General features: G+C 46.0%; 1 protein-coding gene across 3 annotated transcripts in view; it reads right to left on the bottom strand.

Moving 5' to 3' along the window:
* Positions 1–21,226, bottom strand: part of sardh (sarcosine dehydrogenase) — a 60,360-nt gene that overhangs the window by 27,254 nt on the left and 11,880 nt on the right. For all 3 annotated transcript variants that reach the window (XM_069932082.1, XM_069932093.1, XM_069932100.1), the window contains 9 exons: positions 17,438–17,617; positions 14,494–14,617; positions 12,385–12,485; positions 11,032–11,136; positions 7,829–7,958; positions 4,800–4,886; positions 3,633–3,723; positions 2,584–2,725; positions 1,212–1,295 (listed from right to left, as the gene is read on the bottom strand). In XM_069932082.1, coding sequence (XP_069788183.1) covers positions 1,212–1,295; positions 2,584–2,725; positions 3,633–3,723; positions 4,800–4,886; positions 7,829–7,958; positions 11,032–11,136; positions 12,385–12,485; positions 14,494–14,617; positions 17,438–17,617 — 1,044 coding nt within the window. The remainder of the gene's footprint in view (positions 1–1,211; positions 1,296–2,583; positions 2,726–3,632; positions 3,724–4,799; positions 4,887–7,828; positions 7,959–11,031; positions 11,137–12,384; positions 12,486–14,493; positions 14,618–17,437; positions 17,618–21,226) is intronic.

Raw genomic sequence — 21,226 nt, 5'->3', positions numbered from 1 at the left:
ATTTTCTTGTTTATTTTTCATTGTGTGATGACATTGTTTAATGATTTTATTGTATTGTATATGTTAAATGTTTATTGGTTTTGGGGGGGGGTGCGAAGGTGGGGGGAGTGGGAAGGTGGGGGGGTGGGAAGGTGGGGGGGGTGGGAAGGTGGGGGGGTGGGAAGTTGGTGGGGGGGTGGGAAGTTGGTGGGGGGGTGGGAAGTTGGTGGGGGGGTGGGAAGTTGGTGGGGGGGTGGGAAGTTGGTGGGGGGTGGGAAGTTGGTGGGGGGTGGGAAGTTGGTGGGGGGGTGGGAAGTTGGTGGGGGGGTGGGAAGTTGGTGGGGGGGTGGGAAGTTGGTGGGGGGTGGGAAGTTGGTGGGGGGGTGGGAAGTTGGTGGGGGGGTGGGAAGTTGGTGGGGGGGTGGGAAGTTGGTGGGGGGGTGGGAAGTTGGTGGGGGGGTGGGAAGTTGGGGGGGTGGGAAGTTGGGGGGGGTGGGAAGTTGGGGGGGGTGGGAAGTTGGGGGGGGTGGGAAGTTGGGGGGGGTGGGAAGTTGGGGGGGGTGGGAAGTTGGGGGGGGTGGGAAGTTGGGGGGGGTGGGAAGTTGGGGGGGGTGGGAAGTTGGGGGGGGTGGGGTTGGGGGGGTGGGAAGTTGGGGGGGTGGGAAGGTAGGGGGGGGGAAAAGGGGAGAAAATGCAACTGTGTATATTTAAGAGGGAAATGTTTATATGTATTTTGGATGATATGGTTCACAGTGTGAAAAATAAAAAAATTATTTAAAAAAAGATGGTGACAGGATGAAAGCTCTCAAACTACTCGCCCAGCTTGAAGTAGCCCATGGGCCTGCAGCTTCGCGGACTACCTTACAGGTGGCCCATGCTTTCAGAAGCCACTGCTGCAGCTCACTTCCCCTGGTGAGAAGACCAACCATGGCAGCTCCCGCCAGCAGCGCAATGGCTGTGTTTGTAGTACACACAGATGGTTCGCTCGATCGCTTGCTTTAAGGGGAGCGTTAGGCCTGGATGATCAGGCTTCATGCTGAGCCTTTGTTCGACCAGCACGAACCCACAAGCAAATTGCATAAGGCATGGAGGCAGGTGGCAGTGAGCAAGTATGTGCCCAATGATTTAAAAACCAATTCATACTTGCTTTTCCCCAATCCACTCTACTGCTCCTTATGCTGTCAGGGACTTTTGGAATTTGGCAATGAATTCAAAGATCAGAAGCCACTCACCGGAGCAGGTCCTGTAGGACTGAACCAGCCAGGTCTCTCCCATCCATGTCGTTCCTGGAAGACACAGCCCTGTTGAAGGAGTTCCTGCCAACAGAGGAGAGTTGAACACCAGGTGCAGTTAGCAAATCATGGGTAAAAGGAATCACCCTGGAAGAAGTGAATACTGCAGGGTAATTAAAGTCGAGGAAATATCAACCTGGTTTTGAAATGGACCAACGTTGTACCAACGTCACACTTCAACCCCACACCATGGCCCCGCGCTCCAACCCCACGCCCCGCCGCCCGGCGCCCCGGCCCCGCCGCCCCGGCCCGCCGCCCCGGCCCCGCCGCCCGGCGCCCCGGCCCGCCGCCCCGGCCCCGCCGCCCGGCGCCCCGGCCCCGCCGCCCGCCGCCCCGGCCCTGCCGCCCCGGCCCCGCCGCCCCGGCCCCGCCGCCCCGGCCCCGCCGCCCCGGCCCCGCCGCCCCGGCCCCACTGCCCCGCGCCCCGGCCCCACTGCCCCCCGGCCCCACCGCCCCGCGCCCCAGCCTCACCGCCCGGCGCCCCAGCCCCACCGCCCTGCGCCCCAACCCCACTGCCCCGCACTCCAATCCATCATGCCTGTTGTCATAAGAGGAGGCTCAGTGAAATTATAGACAAGGGAATTGTATGGGTTGTGATTAGCAGCAGGAACGTGGATGCTAATTTGCCAGAGTATTAATACTGCTGCCACACATTTCCTGTCATTCAGTTCATCCCAGACCTCTGGTGCTGTCTCTGTGGAGTTTGCGTGATCTCCCTGTCAGTACATGGTTTTTTCCACATGCTCCATTTTCTCCAGCAGAGGGGTGGACATGGATGGAGTTTCACGGAGAGGACAGACTGGTATTTGATATGACTTCTCCTTGGAACTGTAGGACACAACCTCCCCTCCAGTCATTCAACCCAAAATTCAGCACAGATTTTATTTCCGTATTCAGCTAATGCAAGGATCTCGAGAGTATTATAAGCATCAACAATTATTTTTATTGAAACAGTGCACCATAAAATGCTGGTGGAACTCAGCAGGTCATGCACCATCCATGGAAAGCAACCAGCAGTCAATGTTTCAGGCTACAATTCATTTAATTTAGACAAACCTCCCTTAGGGTTTTTTGCATCCAATCTCATAGCCTATGTTAGCATACATCCCAATTGAATGTATTGTTTGGAGGAACACCACACATTGAAGTGGTGTCTCCTGATATCAGTCAACTATTTAAAATGGATTACTGTCCCCAAGAACTGCTCTCCAAGGAGCGCAATTTGGCACTTGACACCCTGTTCCTCCACACTGTACCCATGCCACCCAGCTCCTCTACACTGAACCCTTAACTCATGATGTTCATCACCTACCTGATGCAATGGGTCAAGCCTCATGTTCCTCCCAGCAAGAGGCTCATCGTGGGGGAAAACCACAGAGTAATTCTTGTTGTAGGATTCATGACTTCGCTCACGGATCCACCGATTATTATTAGTCATTGAGTGATGGAACCGGCTGGCAAGAAAGAAGTGTTGACACATCACCAACCTAAGCCATGCTATGCACAACTCATGAGGAAAGAGAGAAAGCTCGAGGAGAAAGAGGCAGGAAGTTGTGAGTAGATGCTTCCAAGATGTTGGTATTTAATGGCTGCAGATTGAAAGAGGAAGTGACACACATTTAAAAGGATTTGCAGAGATATGAGGGCTTTATTCAGTCTGGGTTCCACACATACTGACCTTCACTGGGGTACAGGTTCTTCACACTGACCCTCACTGGGGTACAGGTTTCACACACACTGACCCTCACTGGGGTACGGGTTTCACACACACTGACCCTCACTGGGGTACGGGTTCCACACACACTGACCCTCACTGGGGTACGGGTTCCACACACACTGACCCTCACTGGGTTACGGGTTCCACACACACTGACCTTCACTTGGGTACAGGTTCTTCCCACACTGACCCTCACTGGGGTACAGGTTCCACACTCAACTGAGGAACACGTTCCACACTCACTGACCTTCACTGGGTACAGGTTCCACACATACACTGACCTTCACTGGGTTATGGGTTCTTCACACACACACACACACACACACACACACACACACACACACACACACACACACACACACACACACACACACACACACACACACACACACACACACACACTGGGGTACGGATTCTTCACACATTGACTCTCACTGGGGTACAGATCTAAATTTGATGCAAGAGGGAATTGTTGAAGTGGTTAAATAGATCTGTGTGTGGGACAGAGAACATTAGGTGAAGCATTGGTTTTGGAGACACTGATCTCCATAAGCATAGGCAGGGGTGGAGGTTGATGGGTTTTCTGTATGATTTACAGGGGCAAGCGAGATGTAATGGTGAAACGCTCAAGATTGTTCACTCACCGGATATCATAACCATACATGTCCTTCTCTGGCCGACCATGAGTGACCCAGTGAGCGAGCTCCTTCCCACAACCACCCCCCAACATCATACCTGACGATGAGAAAGAACAAGATTCATTTATCTGCCCTTACAAACATGCTGTTGAACAAGGGATTCTTCATACTGACATGGTGTGTTTACTTCAATATTAGTTTATTTATATAGCATATTTAAACCAAAGTGCTGTACAGATCATAAATTACATCTTAAATAGCTATTTAAACCACAGTATAAAACAGGTATGAATCAAAACAGAATCATTCCTCTGTACAAGGGGAAAATATGGACGGTCACCTCAGGCTGGAGATGGATATGCAGCACATCTCATTTAGCCGACAAGCCCATCTAACTTGAGAGTACCAGCGCAGGCTGAAACAGAGGAATGGTACTCAAGTGTCCCGCAATAAGGGGAAGCTTTTGACAAGTCCCACTCTCTGAGAGCACCAGGACTGGAGAAGTGCCTGCTCTGGGGGAGCCCGGCACTGGGGGAGCACGGCACTGGGAGAGCACACCGCTCTAGTGATGAGAGTCCTGCCTTGACCTCCTGTGCAGAGTTGCAGGGGAGTTTTTCTGCTCTCTCTCTCTCTCCCTTTCTCTCTCTCTATATATACAAATGGAGAAGTTTCCTCCCACATCCCTACAATATGCAAGTCAGTCAGTTCATTTAAGCCCCATAACATTTCCTTTGTGTGTAAGTATGTAACGAATGTGGAAGGTGCTGATGCTCATGAGGACAAGAAGAGAGCATGGCATAGTCGGAGGTTCAGAGTGCTGGTACCAAGGGTGTGCAGTGCAGTGGGGTCCAAGCAGCACCATGTTGTTTGCTGCACACATTTAGACCTAATAGTCTGCATGGTCTGCTTCATTCTAAGGTTCCACCTTCCATAACAGTGGCATTTCATCATCCACAGAGACATGAATCTCAGTGCTCAGAATCCATCCACAGTGTGCAAGGACGGGGCGAGCAGAGGCAGGGAAGAGTAGAGGCCAGTGAGCAGCTTCCCTGACACTGGCCCAGCAGCTCCGAAAAGAACTGCAGGAAGCCAGAGGTTCTGCCTGACGGCCAACACCAGAGCGATGGCTGCGTCTCACCAAGAAGAGGCACCTGCACCGTCCAATGCTCTCACCGGCACTGTTGAATCCACATCCCAAGTAGAAGCCTCGGAGCTCTGGAGCCTCACCCATCAGGGGCTTGTGGTCGGCGGTAAAGGACTCTGTACAAACAATAAGCCATCACCATCAGGTTGCGTGTGGAAGAGAAGAACTACAGCGGCATCTGCAGGTACATTGCACCATCAAGTCCCTGCTCTCTCGCTGCAAGATCCATCAACACAGATGGATGGCAGTGAGAATCAGGGATGGGGCAGAGAACTTAAGAATATCTAACTTCCAGGTACCTTGATGAAGGGCTCAATCCTGAAACATCAGTTATGCATCTTTTCTAAGTAAAGGACACTGTCTGACCTGCTGAGTTTCTCCAGCTTTTTGTGTTTTTAACTTCAACAACAGTGTTTACAGACTCTTGTGTATTACTTTTGACCACTGCAAAACTCTGAAATCCCTTCGAGGGATGCCTACCATGAAGAAGTTCTCCTTTGTTCTCCAAAGAGAGTTCTGGGATTCTCTCTCACTGCTCCCCATCTGTGCCTTTGCTGCTCTCAAGCTCTAAATAGCTTGATGAAGGGTTCAACCCCAAAACTTTGGTGATGTATCTATATCTTTGCTACATAAAGGACACTGTGTTTGACCTGCTGAGTTTCTCCAGCATTTTATGTTTTTACTTCAACCACGGCATCTGCAAACCTTTGTGTGTTACCTCAAACCCAGTAGCATGAAACAGCTCCATCTAATGACCATTAACTGCAGAGCAGGAGAAATTATTTCAATGCTCCAAAACTGCTGCTGTTTGCCATCTTCCGCACTTCAGAATAATTTTGATTTTGGACCCTTTAAGCCCACCCACCCGAGTCACGCTGCCGTCTCTGCACCCCCCTCCCTCACCTGACAAAGTGGCGCTGTCATGTCTTCCCCCCCCGCCCCCCCAACCACTGTACCAGTGCCAGGGGAATGACCCCTTCTCCATTCCCCTGCGCTGGCACTGGTACAGCGGTTTCAGTTGCGTGGGGGATTATGGGTAGCGAGGATTGATCCAATGCCGCTGGGCCAACTGAAAGCGCCATGATGCTGGATGGCCGTCATTATATGTCAATTCAGAGGTGCGGAATGACATGGGATATTCCGACGCGAGTTGAACAAGGTTTATGCTAACGGGTAGGGTACTTATAAAATAATAATACCACTAATTAACGATACGGAACACAACAGGATACACGGGAGTTGAGCAAGGGTCACGTCGGGTCATGTTTGGTGCCAAACTCCATTTTTGATGAGCAGATGTCATCTACCAAAATAAGTGCTGATTTTGGAGGTTGGCAGTTTTTGGAATCCCAGTTAAAAGCTTAGACACCTGTACCCTGTAAAAACCCATAAAATTGCTGGAGAACCTCAGCAGGTCATGCAACATCCATAGAAAGTAAAAGGTAACCAATGTTTCAGGCCTGGGACTTTTATAAGGTATACACTTAGACTCAGGACCGAAACGTTGGTTACCTTTTCTTCGTTGAGGGAAACGTGACCTTCCGAGTTTCTCCAGCACTTTTGACTACTATATCTGCAGTTTTTCTTCTTTAACTACCCTGCAAACAAATCCATTTATCCTTCTGTCAAGGAATAAAGATGGATTTGCAAGTGGCCACAGAGTCGTTAATGAGGACATGAAATTACTTGATTTCTCTAACACCTCAACATATCCACAGACTGGAACCAGCCAAGAACCGATGCTATGGGCCACTGGCTGAAGTCTCGGTGGGATCTGCATCAACATCAATGCCATAAATCAGGGGTGTCAAACTCAAATTCACGGAGGGCCAAAATTAAAAACTTGGACTAAGTCGAGGGCCAAACTAAATGTTTATTGAAAATTTTCAACAACATCTGCATGTTTTCTCTTCTTTCAACATATGTAATGTTAAACTTTTTCTTATTAAAATAAATGTTTAATAATAGTTTTGGATAAACTCTTTCATTGTCATTGGCCCATTTCCTTTAGCGTCTGAAACCGTGCACATGACGAGTCAATGAGGGATGATTAAAGCAGTGGTCTTCAAACTTTTTCTTCCCACCCACAGACCACCTTAAGCAATCCCTTACTAATCACAGAGCACCAATGGCACAGGGACGTGAGTGGAAAGAAAAAGGTTGAGAACTGTTGTATTGTGGTAACTCCACATCTGATTAGGTTAATTGTTAGGCAAGTGGTCAGAGAAGGACCCCCCCCCACCCCAAAAAAGGCTTAAATCACAGGAACAAAATTATCTTTGGTCTCACTGCTCCCAATCTTACACACAGTCCTGATGTGGAATGTGGGGTCGCAGCTCCACGTTCACCCGAGTTCAGGTGCTGTCTGTGTGGAGTTTGTATGCTCTCCCCTTGTCTTGGACCAACAGGTTGGTCGCCTGATGAAGGCACCCGAACCCCCCGTTGAAACACCAGCGTCCGGGGCGGTGGAGGAATTGGCTGAGAAGAGCGCGTTGCTCCCACCCCCCTCCCATGGTTGGAGAGGGATTAAACTGCGATATCACGGCGCCGGGCTCGTCTCCAACAAAAGGAGCGGGAGGCAGGGTCCGCCGTGCACGGAGTGAGGGGGAAGGCATCGCCAACGTGACATTCGGTCCGGCGTCGCCGCTGAAGCGCAGACCCAGCGAGGATGGTCCCCAACTCCAGCCGCGTCTGTGTGTCCGGGAGTCGGGCGGGCTGAGTGCGGCGCTCCAATCCCCGGGATTCGGGACTGAGATCCCTCCACACCTCCGGCGTCTTCATTTTCACCTTCAGTGTGCATGCGCTATACTGGCGCGGCGGCCAGCGGGCCAACTCTAATATATATTTAATATGATCTTGCGGGCCAAATATAATTATATCGCGGGCCAAATTTGGCAGCGGGCCAGAGTTTGACATGTGTGCCATAAATTAAAAGAAACTAAGCTCAGCAAGAATTATCAATGACACAAAAGTCGAGAGGTGACAAAGGGTAAAACACGAAAGACAAGCTGTCATCCTGCCAGGTCCTGCCTAAGGCGATTCAAGATCTGCTCCATACCTGGTCCACACACTGTTGATTTCACCCCAGTTGTCTCCAGTACAGGAATACGATTGATGGCTCCCTCAATCAGTTGAGTGAAGATATCCCAATCCAGGTCAAAGAGACTGAACGCAAACGTATCCAAGACCTGCATCAAGAAGTGGGGAGAACTCAATGGGTCCAAAATACCAAGGGTGTTCCGCTCATTTAATCTCTCCTGACACCTTATTTACATGATTCTCTTGCAACACAACTCCCTTACCCCCATTTGATCATCTCCTGCACTCCATGTACACTTTCTTACCACCCCAAATTTGAGCCACCAATGAGATATGATACTTTACAGCTCCAAAACATGCTATTTGGTAGAAAACAGTCCCTACTATTGTTTATGCTCCATTAGCACCTCCTCCTGAAATTGGTCATTTGACAACATCAATATTCTTGATCCTTCCATTTCTTTCTCCCACGTGAATACATCCAACGTCCTCAACCACTTGCATCAATGAGTAGTAAGGTCTACATTCTCACCACTATCTGGATAAAGAAGATCTTGCACTTATTAATAATAATTTTAGATTTTTGCCTTTAATTCCCAAATTCAGATCCTCCCAAGTCTTCCCTTTTTCACAGGAAAACAGTTCAGAGCCTAATCATGAGATATTCTCTTCATTCTGATATCATTCCCACAAAAGCTCCAGTGCATTCAAACCAAAGTCCTATTCAAGATGCTGACTCCAGACTGCCAAAACAGATGCACATATCCAAACTACATCATGAGCAAAGGGTACAATGTGGGCAATGGAAACATAGGGATGGGGGGTGGTGGGGGGAAACAACCTTATAGACATTTTGAATGCTGAAAAGCCTGGACAGAGTAGATGCTGCAAGGATGTTTCCCATGGGAGGGGAGTCAAGGACAAGAGTGCACAACTTCATAATAAAAGGGCATCAATTTAAAACAGTAATGTGGAAAATTTTCTTTAGTCAGGTGATCGAGAGTCTGTGGAATTTGTTGCCACCGGGGGCTGTGGAAGCTAGGTCAGATGTATTTAAAGCAGTGATTGACATATTTTTGGTTAGTCAGGGCATTATGGGGAAAAGCTGGGTGGGAGGATGGATCAGTTCATGATTAGAATGGTGGAGCAGACTCTATGGGCCAATGCGCCTATTTCTGCTATCTCATGATTCAGAACACCAAGGAATCTCTGGCTCGTGATTGTTCAATGTCAAGGAGGATGAGGTCGGTTTGAAGAGGACACAGAGGTCCAGGTAAATGACAGAAGAAGTGCACCACAATCCGCTAGCCCTTGGACAACCCCTGTCCAACTTGAAGCAAAGCCTGCAGGTCCCACCTGGGTCTCATCAGACACCTCAGAACTCACTGGATGGCAATAGAAACAAGTCATCCTTGATCCCAAGGGATCAAAAGGAGACAGAAGGCCAACAAAGCAAAGAGAAGGTTTGTGCACAAATCAAGAAGGCTTGTAGACAAAGTTTGGATGAAAATGATCGGTGCTATATTGTTAATTCTAAAAATTATTGTTAATTTTATTAACTCTTCACTCTTTATTTTGGGGGGGAGGGTTGGACTAATTTTAAGTTAGATTACTAATATTGTGTTACAATTAACGGGGGGGGTTATTTTGTGTAGTTTTCTGATGTAATATTGTAATCATACCATTTTAATTTTTTTTTATTTTTCTTTAAATGTAATTCTCTATTGTATTCATGTTATAAAATTTTAAATAAAGTCTTCAAAAAAAAGAAAAAGAAAGAAAATGATCGGTGCAGTGATGGAGGGGGTGGGGGGGGATGATGGTAATAAATTACAGAGTTGACTCTAAAGAGGGGGACAGAAGGAAAGCTGTGGGAAATCTCTGAAATGCATTCATTTTAATGATAGGTGTATTGTAAAGAAGGTGGATGAGCTGAAGGTATGGATAGACACGGCAGTATAAAGTGGTTGCGATTAATGAGACATGGTTGCAGGAGGGTTGTGACTGGCAGCTAAATATTCTGGGATTTTGCTGCTTTAGGTGTGGGAATTGGAAGGGTAAGGGGGGTGGTGTGGAATTGCTTGTCATGGAAAATATTACAGCGGTGCTGATGAGAGAGGGAGGTGGTATGGGTGGAATTTAAAAATGGTAAAGGAGAAGTTACAATTATAGGGGTGTATTATAGACCACCTAGTGGGGAGCGAGAAATAGAGGAGCAAATGTGTAAGGAAATAGCAGAGATTTGTAATAAGCACAGGGGGATTAACACACCTGTGTTAGTGGGGGATTTTAATTTTCCTAATATAGATTGGGAAACACATTCTATGAAGGGGCTGGATGGATTAGAATTTGTAAAATGTGTGCAGGAAAGTTTTTTGCAGCAATATATTGAGGTACCCACTAGAGAAGGGGCAGTATTGGTGAATGGGAATACACCTAGTATTCTTTGTTGCATTTGTATAGCCTTATTATCCCACGTGAAACACTGACATCTGCAGATGCTGTGATTGTAGTGAAAATGCACAGTAAATGCTGAAGGAACTCATCTGGCTTTGCAGCGCTCATAGGAAGTAAAGATATATTACTGACGTTTCGGGCCTGAGCCCTTCCTCAAGGCGCAAGCAAAATGAAGGCAGGCATCAGCATAGAGATGAGTAGACACCTCATCTTCCATTGGGCAATATTCAATCGGATTTCATTAACATCAACTTTTCCGGTTTCCATTAAAACCACCCACCATCTCCCCCCACCCCGCCCACCTTTGTCTCCTTTCCTCTAGTTCTGTCTCTTTCTCTCTTCCCTTCCCCCCCTTTCACAGAGCCAAAATTAATCCTCTTATCATATCCAATTAGCACCTTTTGTTTGTTGGTCTGGACTTCTCCCCCTCCCATTCTTCTGCCTTCTTTCTCCCAGTCTCGATTCTGATGACTTCCTGCTTTTTGCTTATACCTTGAGGAAGGGCTCAAGCCCAAAATATTGGTAATGTATCTTTACCTCCTATGGATGCTGCGAGATCGGTTGAGTTCATCCAGCATTTAATGTGTATTTTATTATTATCCAGTGTTGCTATGTGTAGTTGTGGCTTCTATTCCACATGAATTGCTCTCCTCCCCCATTGTATCATTCTCCCTCTTCATTCCCACCCTTGATGAGTTTGGCCCTCCTTATTATTTCTCCAAAAGTGGTCCACTTCCCGGTGGTCCAGGTTGAAATTCACCTTACCTCTTCCCAGAAGTTTGGATTTGGTTCATATCCTCCGACAGACAGGGCATCACCTTGGAGACGGAGATACACCGAGGCATCGTGATCCCGAACATTTGGCATGTTCTGGGAGAAGGAACAAGACGTACAAAGTGGACTTGGAATGTATGTTATTTCCACACAGAATAAAGCTCCTTCCACAGTACTGACAGGACTGGTACAAATAAATCCTCCAACCCCTTCTTTCAGCAGCTTCCAGGATGCTTATATGGAGATTAATGTGAACAACCCCACTCGATCTCACTGGGAACTCACAGTCTGGACTGCTGTAATTGGGCCTCAGCAGACACAGTGAAGTGGGGTAATTAGTAACTCAACTGTTCACTGTGAAGGAAAAAGAACACGTCTCCATTCCATGAGAATAGCTGTGAATAACCACAATGCTCCAACTCCCATCCAGCTGGAAGAAACATGATATCGCACAAGGGTAGGATCAAGATTATCTACTCCCCCCCCCCCACCCCCCCGAGCAACCTGGTAAATAAAGGAGAGGGTGAATTGGGGTTGTGGCACAGATAACGTGTGATTTAACTTTTAGCTTTAATTTTTATTATTTATCCTTTACCCTTTATTGTTTATTTAACACCCGGGGTTCTTAAACTTTGAGGAAGGTCGTGCATCCCAACAGTACTAGGCTATTTTACTTATGTTGTGGTGTGTTTATACAAGTTGAGGGAAGGGGGAGGAGAGAAAGGAAATAGGGGGAGGGGGAGGAAAAAAAATTACTGGACTCTTTGAAATATATTGCGTAGCAAGAAAATGTTTTGCATTGGTTGTTTGCACGAATGAGTCTTGGAAAACAAAATATTCAAAAAAGGGTAGGATCAAGATTAGAGCAACGAGCAATTTCTGAAGGCATCCAATGGGTCGAGCAGCATCATTGAAAGAGAGAGATTCAATATCTCAGGCCAGAACCCTCCACCCAGACCAGTCAGATGAAGAGATCCAGATGAAGGGCTCCGGCCTGAGATGATGACCATTCCTTTTCTCCCACTGAGGCTGATTGTGTGTCACTCCTGAAGTTGTTGGTTTCTCTAGATACTACTGTCTGCAGTCTCATATGTGTCCAAGAGTAGAATCTAATAGCCTCTGTCAATCAATAGCCCACCGCTGATTTAAGATTGGCCAAGCAATGAATGGTCTGATACCAATAGAGCCCAGACACCTTGGAGCAGAGCAGAAGGTGAAACTTGTTGCTCCTCTAAAGGAATTAGTCAGACTGTGGCACATAAAGCATTTTCAGACTACCTTGCCACATTCACAAGTGTCAACAAAAGAACCAATGGAAGTGAGCACCCAGATTCTGGCACATACCTGGATTCCTTCGATCCGCTCTGTGACTACATATGCGTGGCGCATGCCAATAAGTGGGACGTTAACCCCCGCCATAGCTCCGAGCTTCCGAGCCCACACACCTGTTCCCAAACACAGAACGTTAGCATTGCCCAGCTTGCAACTGTCCTTCACTAATCTCCCAGTGTCCAACCCTTCCTACCTCGATGGGCTCCAGCCTGAAACACTGATCATTCCTGATCTCCCAATGATACTGCTCGACCCACTGAGTTCCTCCAGCAGATTGTCTTTTACCTCGTCAGCCCTACCCACTGCTGGCATCATGGCTCTGCTGCTGTTCAATAATTCAACCTAGCCTGAGAGCGCAATCAAAAGAAGCATCGAGGAGATATGGAGGCAGAAATGTTACAAGGTCATTCCGAAATACAAAAGCAGATCATAACCAAAATGTATCCATATTGCAAAGAGATATTGAAAAAGTGGGAGGGCAAAGGTCTGGCAGATGGAGTACAATATTGGGAAATGTGATGCTATTCACTTTGGAAGGAAAAATGGAAGATCAGATTATAATTTAAATTCTCCAATGCAGAAGGACTTGAAAGTGCTTGTGTTAATCACAAAAGTTTGGTTTGCAGGTGCAGCAGGCTATTAAGAAGGCAAATGGAATGTTGGCCTTCATTCCTAGAGATATTGAATTTAGGAGCAGGGAGGTTATACTGATGAGGTACTGGTGAGGCCACATCTGGAATACTGAAGGCATTACTGATCTTCTTACTTGAGGAAGGATGTACTGGCTTTGGAGGCAGTCCAGAGGAGGTTCATTAGATTGATACCAGAGGCGGTTAGCCTAGGAGAGATTGAGGCATCTGGGATTGTACTTGCTGGAATATAAAAGAGTGGGGATCTTATAGAAACGTATAAAATTATGAAAGGCATAGATAAAATGATCTATTGATGGGGGAGACGAGAACTAGGGGACAGGCTGAGGATTCAGGGGAGTAGTTTAGGACGGAAATAAGGAGGGTGGTGAATCTAAGGAATTTACTGCCCATTGAAGCAGTGGAGGTGACCTCAGTAAATATATTTAAGACAATGTTGGATGGATTTTTACATAGTAGGGGCATTAAGCGATATGGGAAAAAGGCAGGTAGGTGGTGATGAGCCTATCATCAGATCAGTCATGATCTCGCTGATTGACGGAGCAGGCTCAACAGGCCAAATGTCTACTCCTGTTCCTATTTCTTATGTCCTTATGATACAAAATATCACATTTGAATTGTAGATCATATTCACCCACCCTGTTCCCACCTCCTTACAACCCCTTTTTACCTTGTGTTTAACATCATGGATAATCTCAGTGTTGTTGCTTGCCCAGAATTTTCTGAAGTTTCATACATCAAAACAGAATACCCATTCCAATGGACCCATTTTATCAATGAAGGCAGTTTTGGTGCCACATAGGCAGAGATGTGGACCAGACCACGGTTAAGATGCAAGCCAAAAGGAGTAGCACTGAATACGCTTTCAGCTCACCTGCATGGGTGTTGTTGAGAGGAGGTTTATTGTTTAGGGAGTGAACTGGGGAGGTGGGGAGAGGGATTTGTTCAAGGAGTGAACTGGGGAGGTAGGGAGAGGGATTGGGGAGGGGATGGTCCTCACCTAGTGGCAGTACCACAATGAAAGTTTCACATCGCCTCCACGCTGCATCCCCGATTCTCTTCGTAGCCATAAACCTATTATTCCAAGTCTCAAGTATGATCGGTTTCCAAAATCCCAAGGACAAAGATTTCCAAAGATTCTTATCCTCCAATGAAATTTCACCCCAACTTAGATCATGCCCTTAATTCTGGGTTGTCAGTTTTTCAACAGCCTGTCCCACGAGGAACTGTATATTCTCACAGAGATTACTCCTACTCTCAGTGATAGTGTAAGCCACTGTGCAGAAGCGCCCCACAATGATCAGAATTCAGAAGTACTTTGTCCACAGCAAAATACTTTTAGGGCACCCAGGAGATCAGATACGTTGAGATATTAGGGAGTGCCTCCCACATGAATCCACCATGCATCAGTGGCTGGCAGAAACTGTACTCCAGGTTGAGTGAACCCATCGTTTCCCTGACTATGTCTCACCTGCACAGTTAATGGCACAAGTTGTCTGGATTGTTCCATAGTCTGTCTCCACACCAGTGACCCGCCTAATTCCAAAATCATCCACCTTCACTTGGATCCCTGTCACTGGACAGTTCTCAATCACCTTAAGAAAGAGAAAACGTAAAGTGGTCAGAATGCAAACCTTATTCCTGAACCAAGGGCCTTGGTGCAAGGTTCCTTAGCTCAAATCTTTGATGCGATTGGATGATCCAAACCCAGAACAGAAGATCCTCAACCACTGAAATATGACTCGATAACCCCCTAACAATAGCACAGGATCCAAGATGCAGTCTGATACAAGATCTCTCCATGACACGGTACATCCCCAGCCAAACACAAGTTCAAGTTTATTATTATCATACAATTATACAAGTACAACTGAACTAAACAATGTTCCTCAGTCCTCAGGGTAAAAGCATGTGAACACATATATAGACGTAGCATACATATTTACAAGCACTTTATATGCTGTACATATACTGTATAATAAATAAATGTTATTAAATATATAGTAAAGTCTCAGAGGGATTGTACAGTATGGTCGTTCAGCCTTCTCACTGCCCATGGGAAGAAACTGTTCCTCAACCTGATGGTGCTGGCTCTGATCTTCCTGTATCTCTTTCTCGACAGAAGTAGCTGGAAGATGCTGGTGGAATGGATCCTCAATGATTTTGTGAGCCTTCTTCAGACAATGATCTCAGAAGATCATATCAATGTTGGGGATGGGGAGGGAAGGGAGACCCAAGTGATTCCCTTTGCCACTATTATGGTCCTGTGGATTGATTTATGATGTTGCCAGCCAGGACGCTCTCGATAGAGCTCCTACAGAAAGTTGACAGGATGGTAGTCAGTAGCCTTGCCCACCTCAGTCTTCTCAAGAAATGCATTTGGTGTTGTGCCTTCCTGACAGGTGAGGAGATGTGAGCCCAGGAGAGGTCACTACTTAAATGGACACCAAGGAACTTGGTGCTTCTCTGCTCTCTCCACTATAGTTATTGATGTGTAGTGGAATCCCTAGTCCTCCTGAAGTCCACAATCATCTCCTTTGTCTTGTGCATGTTGAGATTCAGGTTATAATTCTCACACCATAACACGAGATTTTCCACCCCTTCTCTGTTGTATCGTCTACATATTTGATGGCATGGCTGGAGCTGGATTTAGCAATGCAATCGTGGGTCAATAGCTTAAACAGGAGCAGGCTGAGTACACAACCCTGAAGTGTGCCAGTGCTCAGTGTTGACGTTCTGCTACCAACCCAGACAGACTGTGCTCTTTCTATTAGGAAGCAAGACACAATCCCCGATTGCTGACTCAAGAATGAGACTCCCTCCAGACCCTGGCATGGCTCGATAAGACTTCAAGATCCACCAGACCCAAGATCTTCACCTTGACCCTTGACACAAGGCTCTCACCAGCTGACCCCAGTCAATGGCAGTGCGTGTAGTGGTGAGCACGTTGCCTCTACAGCACCAGCAGTTAGGATCGAGGTTCGAATCCTGCGCTGCCTGCAAGGAGTTGGTACCTTCTCACCGTGTCTGCGTGAGTTTTCCCTGGGAGGGGCTCCAGTTTCCTCCCACTATGCAAAATGTATCGGGGATGTCGGTTAATTGGGTGTAAATTGGGAGGCACAGACCTGTGTGCTGAAAAGGCCTGTTACTGTGTTGTATGTCTAAATTAAATTAAATGGTGAGACCCAGAAGGCTCCCTGGACAGGGTTGGTGGGAATATAGAAAGAATAAAATTGTGAGAGAGTAGAATTAGTGTGAAAATGGGAGCTTGATTGACAGCTGAGTGCCTCTTCCTGCTTGTGACTCTATGATAACCCAATACCCTTCACACAACCAGAAGCTGGACCCAACACCACCCAGAACCCAAAATAACTATGGCACAGAAAGAGACCCTTCAATTCAATTAACTGCTTTTTGCCCGATGCCCCTCAATAATTTTATTCACCAAAATTCACCCCTCAAACGCTTTGTCTTTATTCCTCCATTACTGGAAATTGTTCGGCTGATGTAATCATGCCGAATTCAATCATTTTGTTTCATCCTGAAGTACCTCAATCTGTCTTCCTCTTTCCCAAAATTCCACCAACTCCAAGCGCAGATTGGATAATAGAGACAGACTTTGATTCTTTCTACAGCCACTGAACACTTACTTGAAAAGCCTTAACCAACTTTCCACAGAAACCGTCACTCTTCCTTGTCCACTTAATACCCGAGTAATTTTAACAAGCTGTTCAATGAGACAGCTTAGTGAATATCTTCTGAGACAAGCGCACTGGAGCTGAAACTCAGTCCTGCTCTTGCTTCGTGTCCTCGCGCTCTGATAAATGACCCCAGGGGCTGCACAAGTGCAGAAGGATTGCAATGAGGTTAACTATTGAGATTCTAAGGGCCATGGCAAGAAAAATTAATGTTTACCTGCGCAGGAGATTTAGGACGTGAAGTAGCACTGAATGAGTTCAAGAGATTTCAAGATATATTCTCAGAAAAAGCACTAAAGAACATGGAGAATGATTTGCATTCAGTACGGGACAGAAGCACAGATGGGAGTTGTCTCCTTGATTTACTCTCAAATAGTTCACTCAACCCTTAGTTCATATAGTTTAGAATACAAGTCACAGCTGTTGCCATGCAGACCTATATCCCTTCATATTAATGGATACTTCAACCAATTCAATCAGACATTACATTGGAATGTTGGTGCCTTGGGCAAAAGTAATAACAGATTGGGGGCAAGAGATGACTCCACTCATTCAACAGAGGATTCAGTATTTCTAAACATCTAAAGTCAAATTTTCCACAGCTATAAAATGGAAACTGGTCCATCTACAAGGGTGCATATCCAAGCATCACACACAACCAACTGATGATAGAATCAAACCAAAATGATCAGTCACAGGAAGAAGTTAGTAACTTACTGTTGCCCCATGAGTGGTTGCAGCCCGTACCAAGGTGCTGCAGGTTCCAGCAGGGTCCATGGTGCCATCGGTGGGGACGTACAGAGTGCCGTACAGATCGCTCACCTTCATCAATGGATAAAGGTCTTTCGTCTCCGAAGGAGACAGCACATGCGAGTCAATTCCATAGACTTTCCCCAACTAAAGTAGGATTTAAAAAAAAATTTGGGAAAAGAAAAATATTTAACCTGTTGGGTTCATTGAGATGTGGATTCACAAGGACTAGTACTTCACCTGCCACAGGTATTGAATTTCTTTTTGGGATAGGGGCTTTCCAAAGGGGATGGGTTTTGCACATACTGACCCTCACTGAGTATGGGTTCTACACAGACTGACCCTCACTGGGGTACTAGTTCCACACACACAGACCCTCATTGGGGTACGGGGCACATTGACCCTCACTGGAGTACAGGTTCCACACACAATGACCCTCAATGCGGTACAGGTTCCACGCACACTGACACTCACTGGGGTACAGGCTCCACATAAACTGACCCTCACTGGGGTACAGGCTCCACACACACACTGACCCTCACTGGGGTACAGGTTCCACACACACTGAACCTCACTGGGGTACAGGTTCCACACACACTGAACCTCACTGGGGTACAGGTTCCACACACACACTGAACCTCACTGGGGTACAGGTTCCACACACACTGAATCTCACTGGGGTACAGGTTCCACACACACTGAACCTCACTGGGGTGAAGGTTCCACACACACTGACCCTCTGAGTACAAGTTCTACACATGCTAACTCTCACTGGGTAAGGGTTCCACTCTCACCGACCCTGGCCAGGATGCCAGGCACCTGGGTTCAGCAACAGCCACAAGGGAGGGCAGCGGACTAGTGCTCTGCACTAGAGAACACCTGCCTTTGAGAAAAAAAAGCACTAACGGCAACTCATGGATGGAAGGCAAATTCGTGTAATATTACATGTTCTGAACTGTTACATGACAATGAAGAAATTTTTAAATCTTGAAACATTGCAATTGGTGATTTAAAGAGAGAATAGAGACATTGCAAGAGCGGGCATTGTTGGCTGGGGCTTAACGACTGCAACTTTGCTACATGCTTCACCTAATTTGTGACTAAGCACTGTAGGGAAATAAGGAACTGTGGAATAAATTTTATAAAGAAAGGATTGACACTAACTAATATAATTGGCAGACAACCTGTTTTAATACAGCATCTGTTCAGCAAGATATTATTTAGAAGCTAAGTTGTAGCCTTAACCATTGTCAAGGACGCTAACATTGGTTATTGACACATTCTTCTTCAAATTAGACAAAACTAAGATTTTAAAAGACAAAATTTGTAATAGTTTTCATCTGACAGGTGTAATAGTTTTCAAAGGGTTTTTTTTTGTTGTAACCTGCTGTTTCTCTGTACTTAGATTTGAAAATCGAGCAGCAGTAGAGACTGGTCGCTACCCTCCATGATATATCACGTGAAATGAAGTCTTAAACAATACTCAAGGTCTCTGATCATTTCATCGACTGGAACATATGCAGTAGTTTCTAGGAGGTGGAAAATTCAGTCTTTCTAGCAACATTCATAAAATATCACAAACTATAAACATGCTCTGGAAAAACTGTTCACAACAGGAACTACGCTGGTTTTCTGGGAGGTGTCCTTGAGTTTCCCAAAAAATAAGAACCCAATGCAAATCAAATGAAAAGAGGGAAGGATTTAGACATTTAAACAGTCAATTCCTGTTTGCACATCTCTTCCCCCTTACAAGTGAAAAAGCAACTAAGCCCTTTCCATGATTAGAGCCCTTGAACCTCACGTTTTCCTCAAGCCCTAGCCTCAAGCCCCGTTCAGTCACATCACGAGCGACATCAAACTCAGGGTCTGGGAATGTTGTTTTTGCTCATTTGGTTGTACTGACCTTGCTGCTTGTGTCAGAGTTTAATGATTGATTTAAACACTGACCGATGCCAGCATTCCTGCAAATATGAAAATTGATTAATTATTATTTTCAGCTTTCACTTGCTATGTGAGGCCACGTCTAATTTTTGTTGTTGTTGCTGCATACAATAATTCAAACCTTTTGAAAAAAAAAAGCAGTACACTGATTTATTTAAAAAAAGCAACTTTCAATGTACTGTACATGGGATACACTTGGGACGGAATCAAACCAGGAAAGGGGTTGTGAGGATTCATTGGATAGTTTCAAATATTCATGTGGAGTTGAATGACTGTCTGGGTGTCTTTTGTCTCTTTTCCCAAATACTTAAGTGCATTGTGAACCAGTTGACTTTCTACAGCAACCCACTGGTTTCATCTATTCCAACTTTCCTTCCAAATTTCGAAGCAAACAGGTATTCAAAATCTCAAACCAACAAACTCATTGCTTACATTATTAAACCAGTAACAGCACTTTCCATTCTTGGAATGTAGGAAATGCAACTGCCAATTTGTCTCCTGCAAGACCCCTTCCTTCCAGCTCTCTTTAAAATTGTGATCTTTTACATCCAGCTAAGAGGGAATGTGTGTCCTTGCTTAAATATTTCATCTGACAGGTGGAATCTTTGATATTGCAGTACTCCCTCAGTACTACAGTGGGGATGCCAGTCTACAGTGAGGGGTGAGAGCCCAGACCAGATAACATGGTGGAATAGCAATTAGGGCTCTTGTCTGCATAGACCTTAGCGTAATTCTGACCATGGGAGCTGCCCGTGCTTGAGTTTACTCTAGCTTCCTCTTATATTCTCAAGGGCTACCCAGAGGGTTAGATGGCTCAAGCAGGTTAGCTCGTGGGGAAGGTAAATAGCAAAATAATCAATAAGGGCAGGTGAGGGAAAATAAGACGGGTCATATGGGGAAATAAAAAGGAGAGTGGGATAAAGGATTAGTTCTCTGGGAGCCAGCAAGGACACAAATGGCTGAATGATCTCTTTCTGTTTCAAAACAAGGAAGTGTGATTGGCTCAATGAGTTGGCTTGGATTTGAGGGCGTAACGCGGTGAGCAAAGGCTGACTCCATAATACCATAAGACATAGGAGCAGAAATAGGCTATTGAGTCTGCCCCGCCATTTAATCATGAGCAGATCCATTTTCCCATTCTGCATGGCCGTCTCCTCATAACATTCAATACCCTGGCTAATCAAGAACTTATCAATCTCTGCCTGGCCTCCACAACTGCCTATGACAACTAATTCTACAGATTTACCACCCTCTGGCTAAAGAAATTCCTGTGCATTTCTCTTCTAACCAGAAGCCCTACAATCGTGAAGGTGTGCCCTCTTGTACTATGCTCTCCCATCAAGGGAAACTACCTTTCTAAGTCTACTCTGTCCATACGTTTCAACATTCAAAATTTCAATGAGATCCCCTCCCCCTCATTTTCCAAAATTCCAAAGAGAACAAGCCAAGAGCTGTCAAACACTCCTCATATGATAATCCTTTCATTCCCAGAATCATCTTTGTGAACCTCATTTGAACACTCTCCTAATCTCAGCACATCTTTTCTTAAAAGAGGAGCCAAAAACTGTTCGGAATACTCCAAGTGAGGTCTCACAAATGCCTTATAAAGTCTCAACATTACATCCCTGCTCTTATATTCTATTCTTCTTCAAATGGAAATACAAAGAAACCATTTCTTCATCATCTCCAATTTCACTTCCAGATCACATGATCTCAGCTTTGGCATTCCCACTTTGTTAGCTGGGATATGACTCAAGAACACTGTGGGAGCACCTCCATCACTGTCATCATCCTATTTTCCCTCACCACCATCTT

Source organism: Narcine bancroftii, chromosome 1 (genome assembly GCF_036971445.1).
Source record: "Narcine bancroftii isolate sNarBan1 chromosome 1, sNarBan1.hap1, whole genome shotgun sequence".
NCBI classification, from domain to species: domain Eukaryota; kingdom Metazoa; phylum Chordata; class Chondrichthyes; order Torpediniformes; family Narcinidae; genus Narcine; species Narcine bancroftii.
This window is presented reverse-complemented; position numbering and strand designations above follow the sequence as displayed.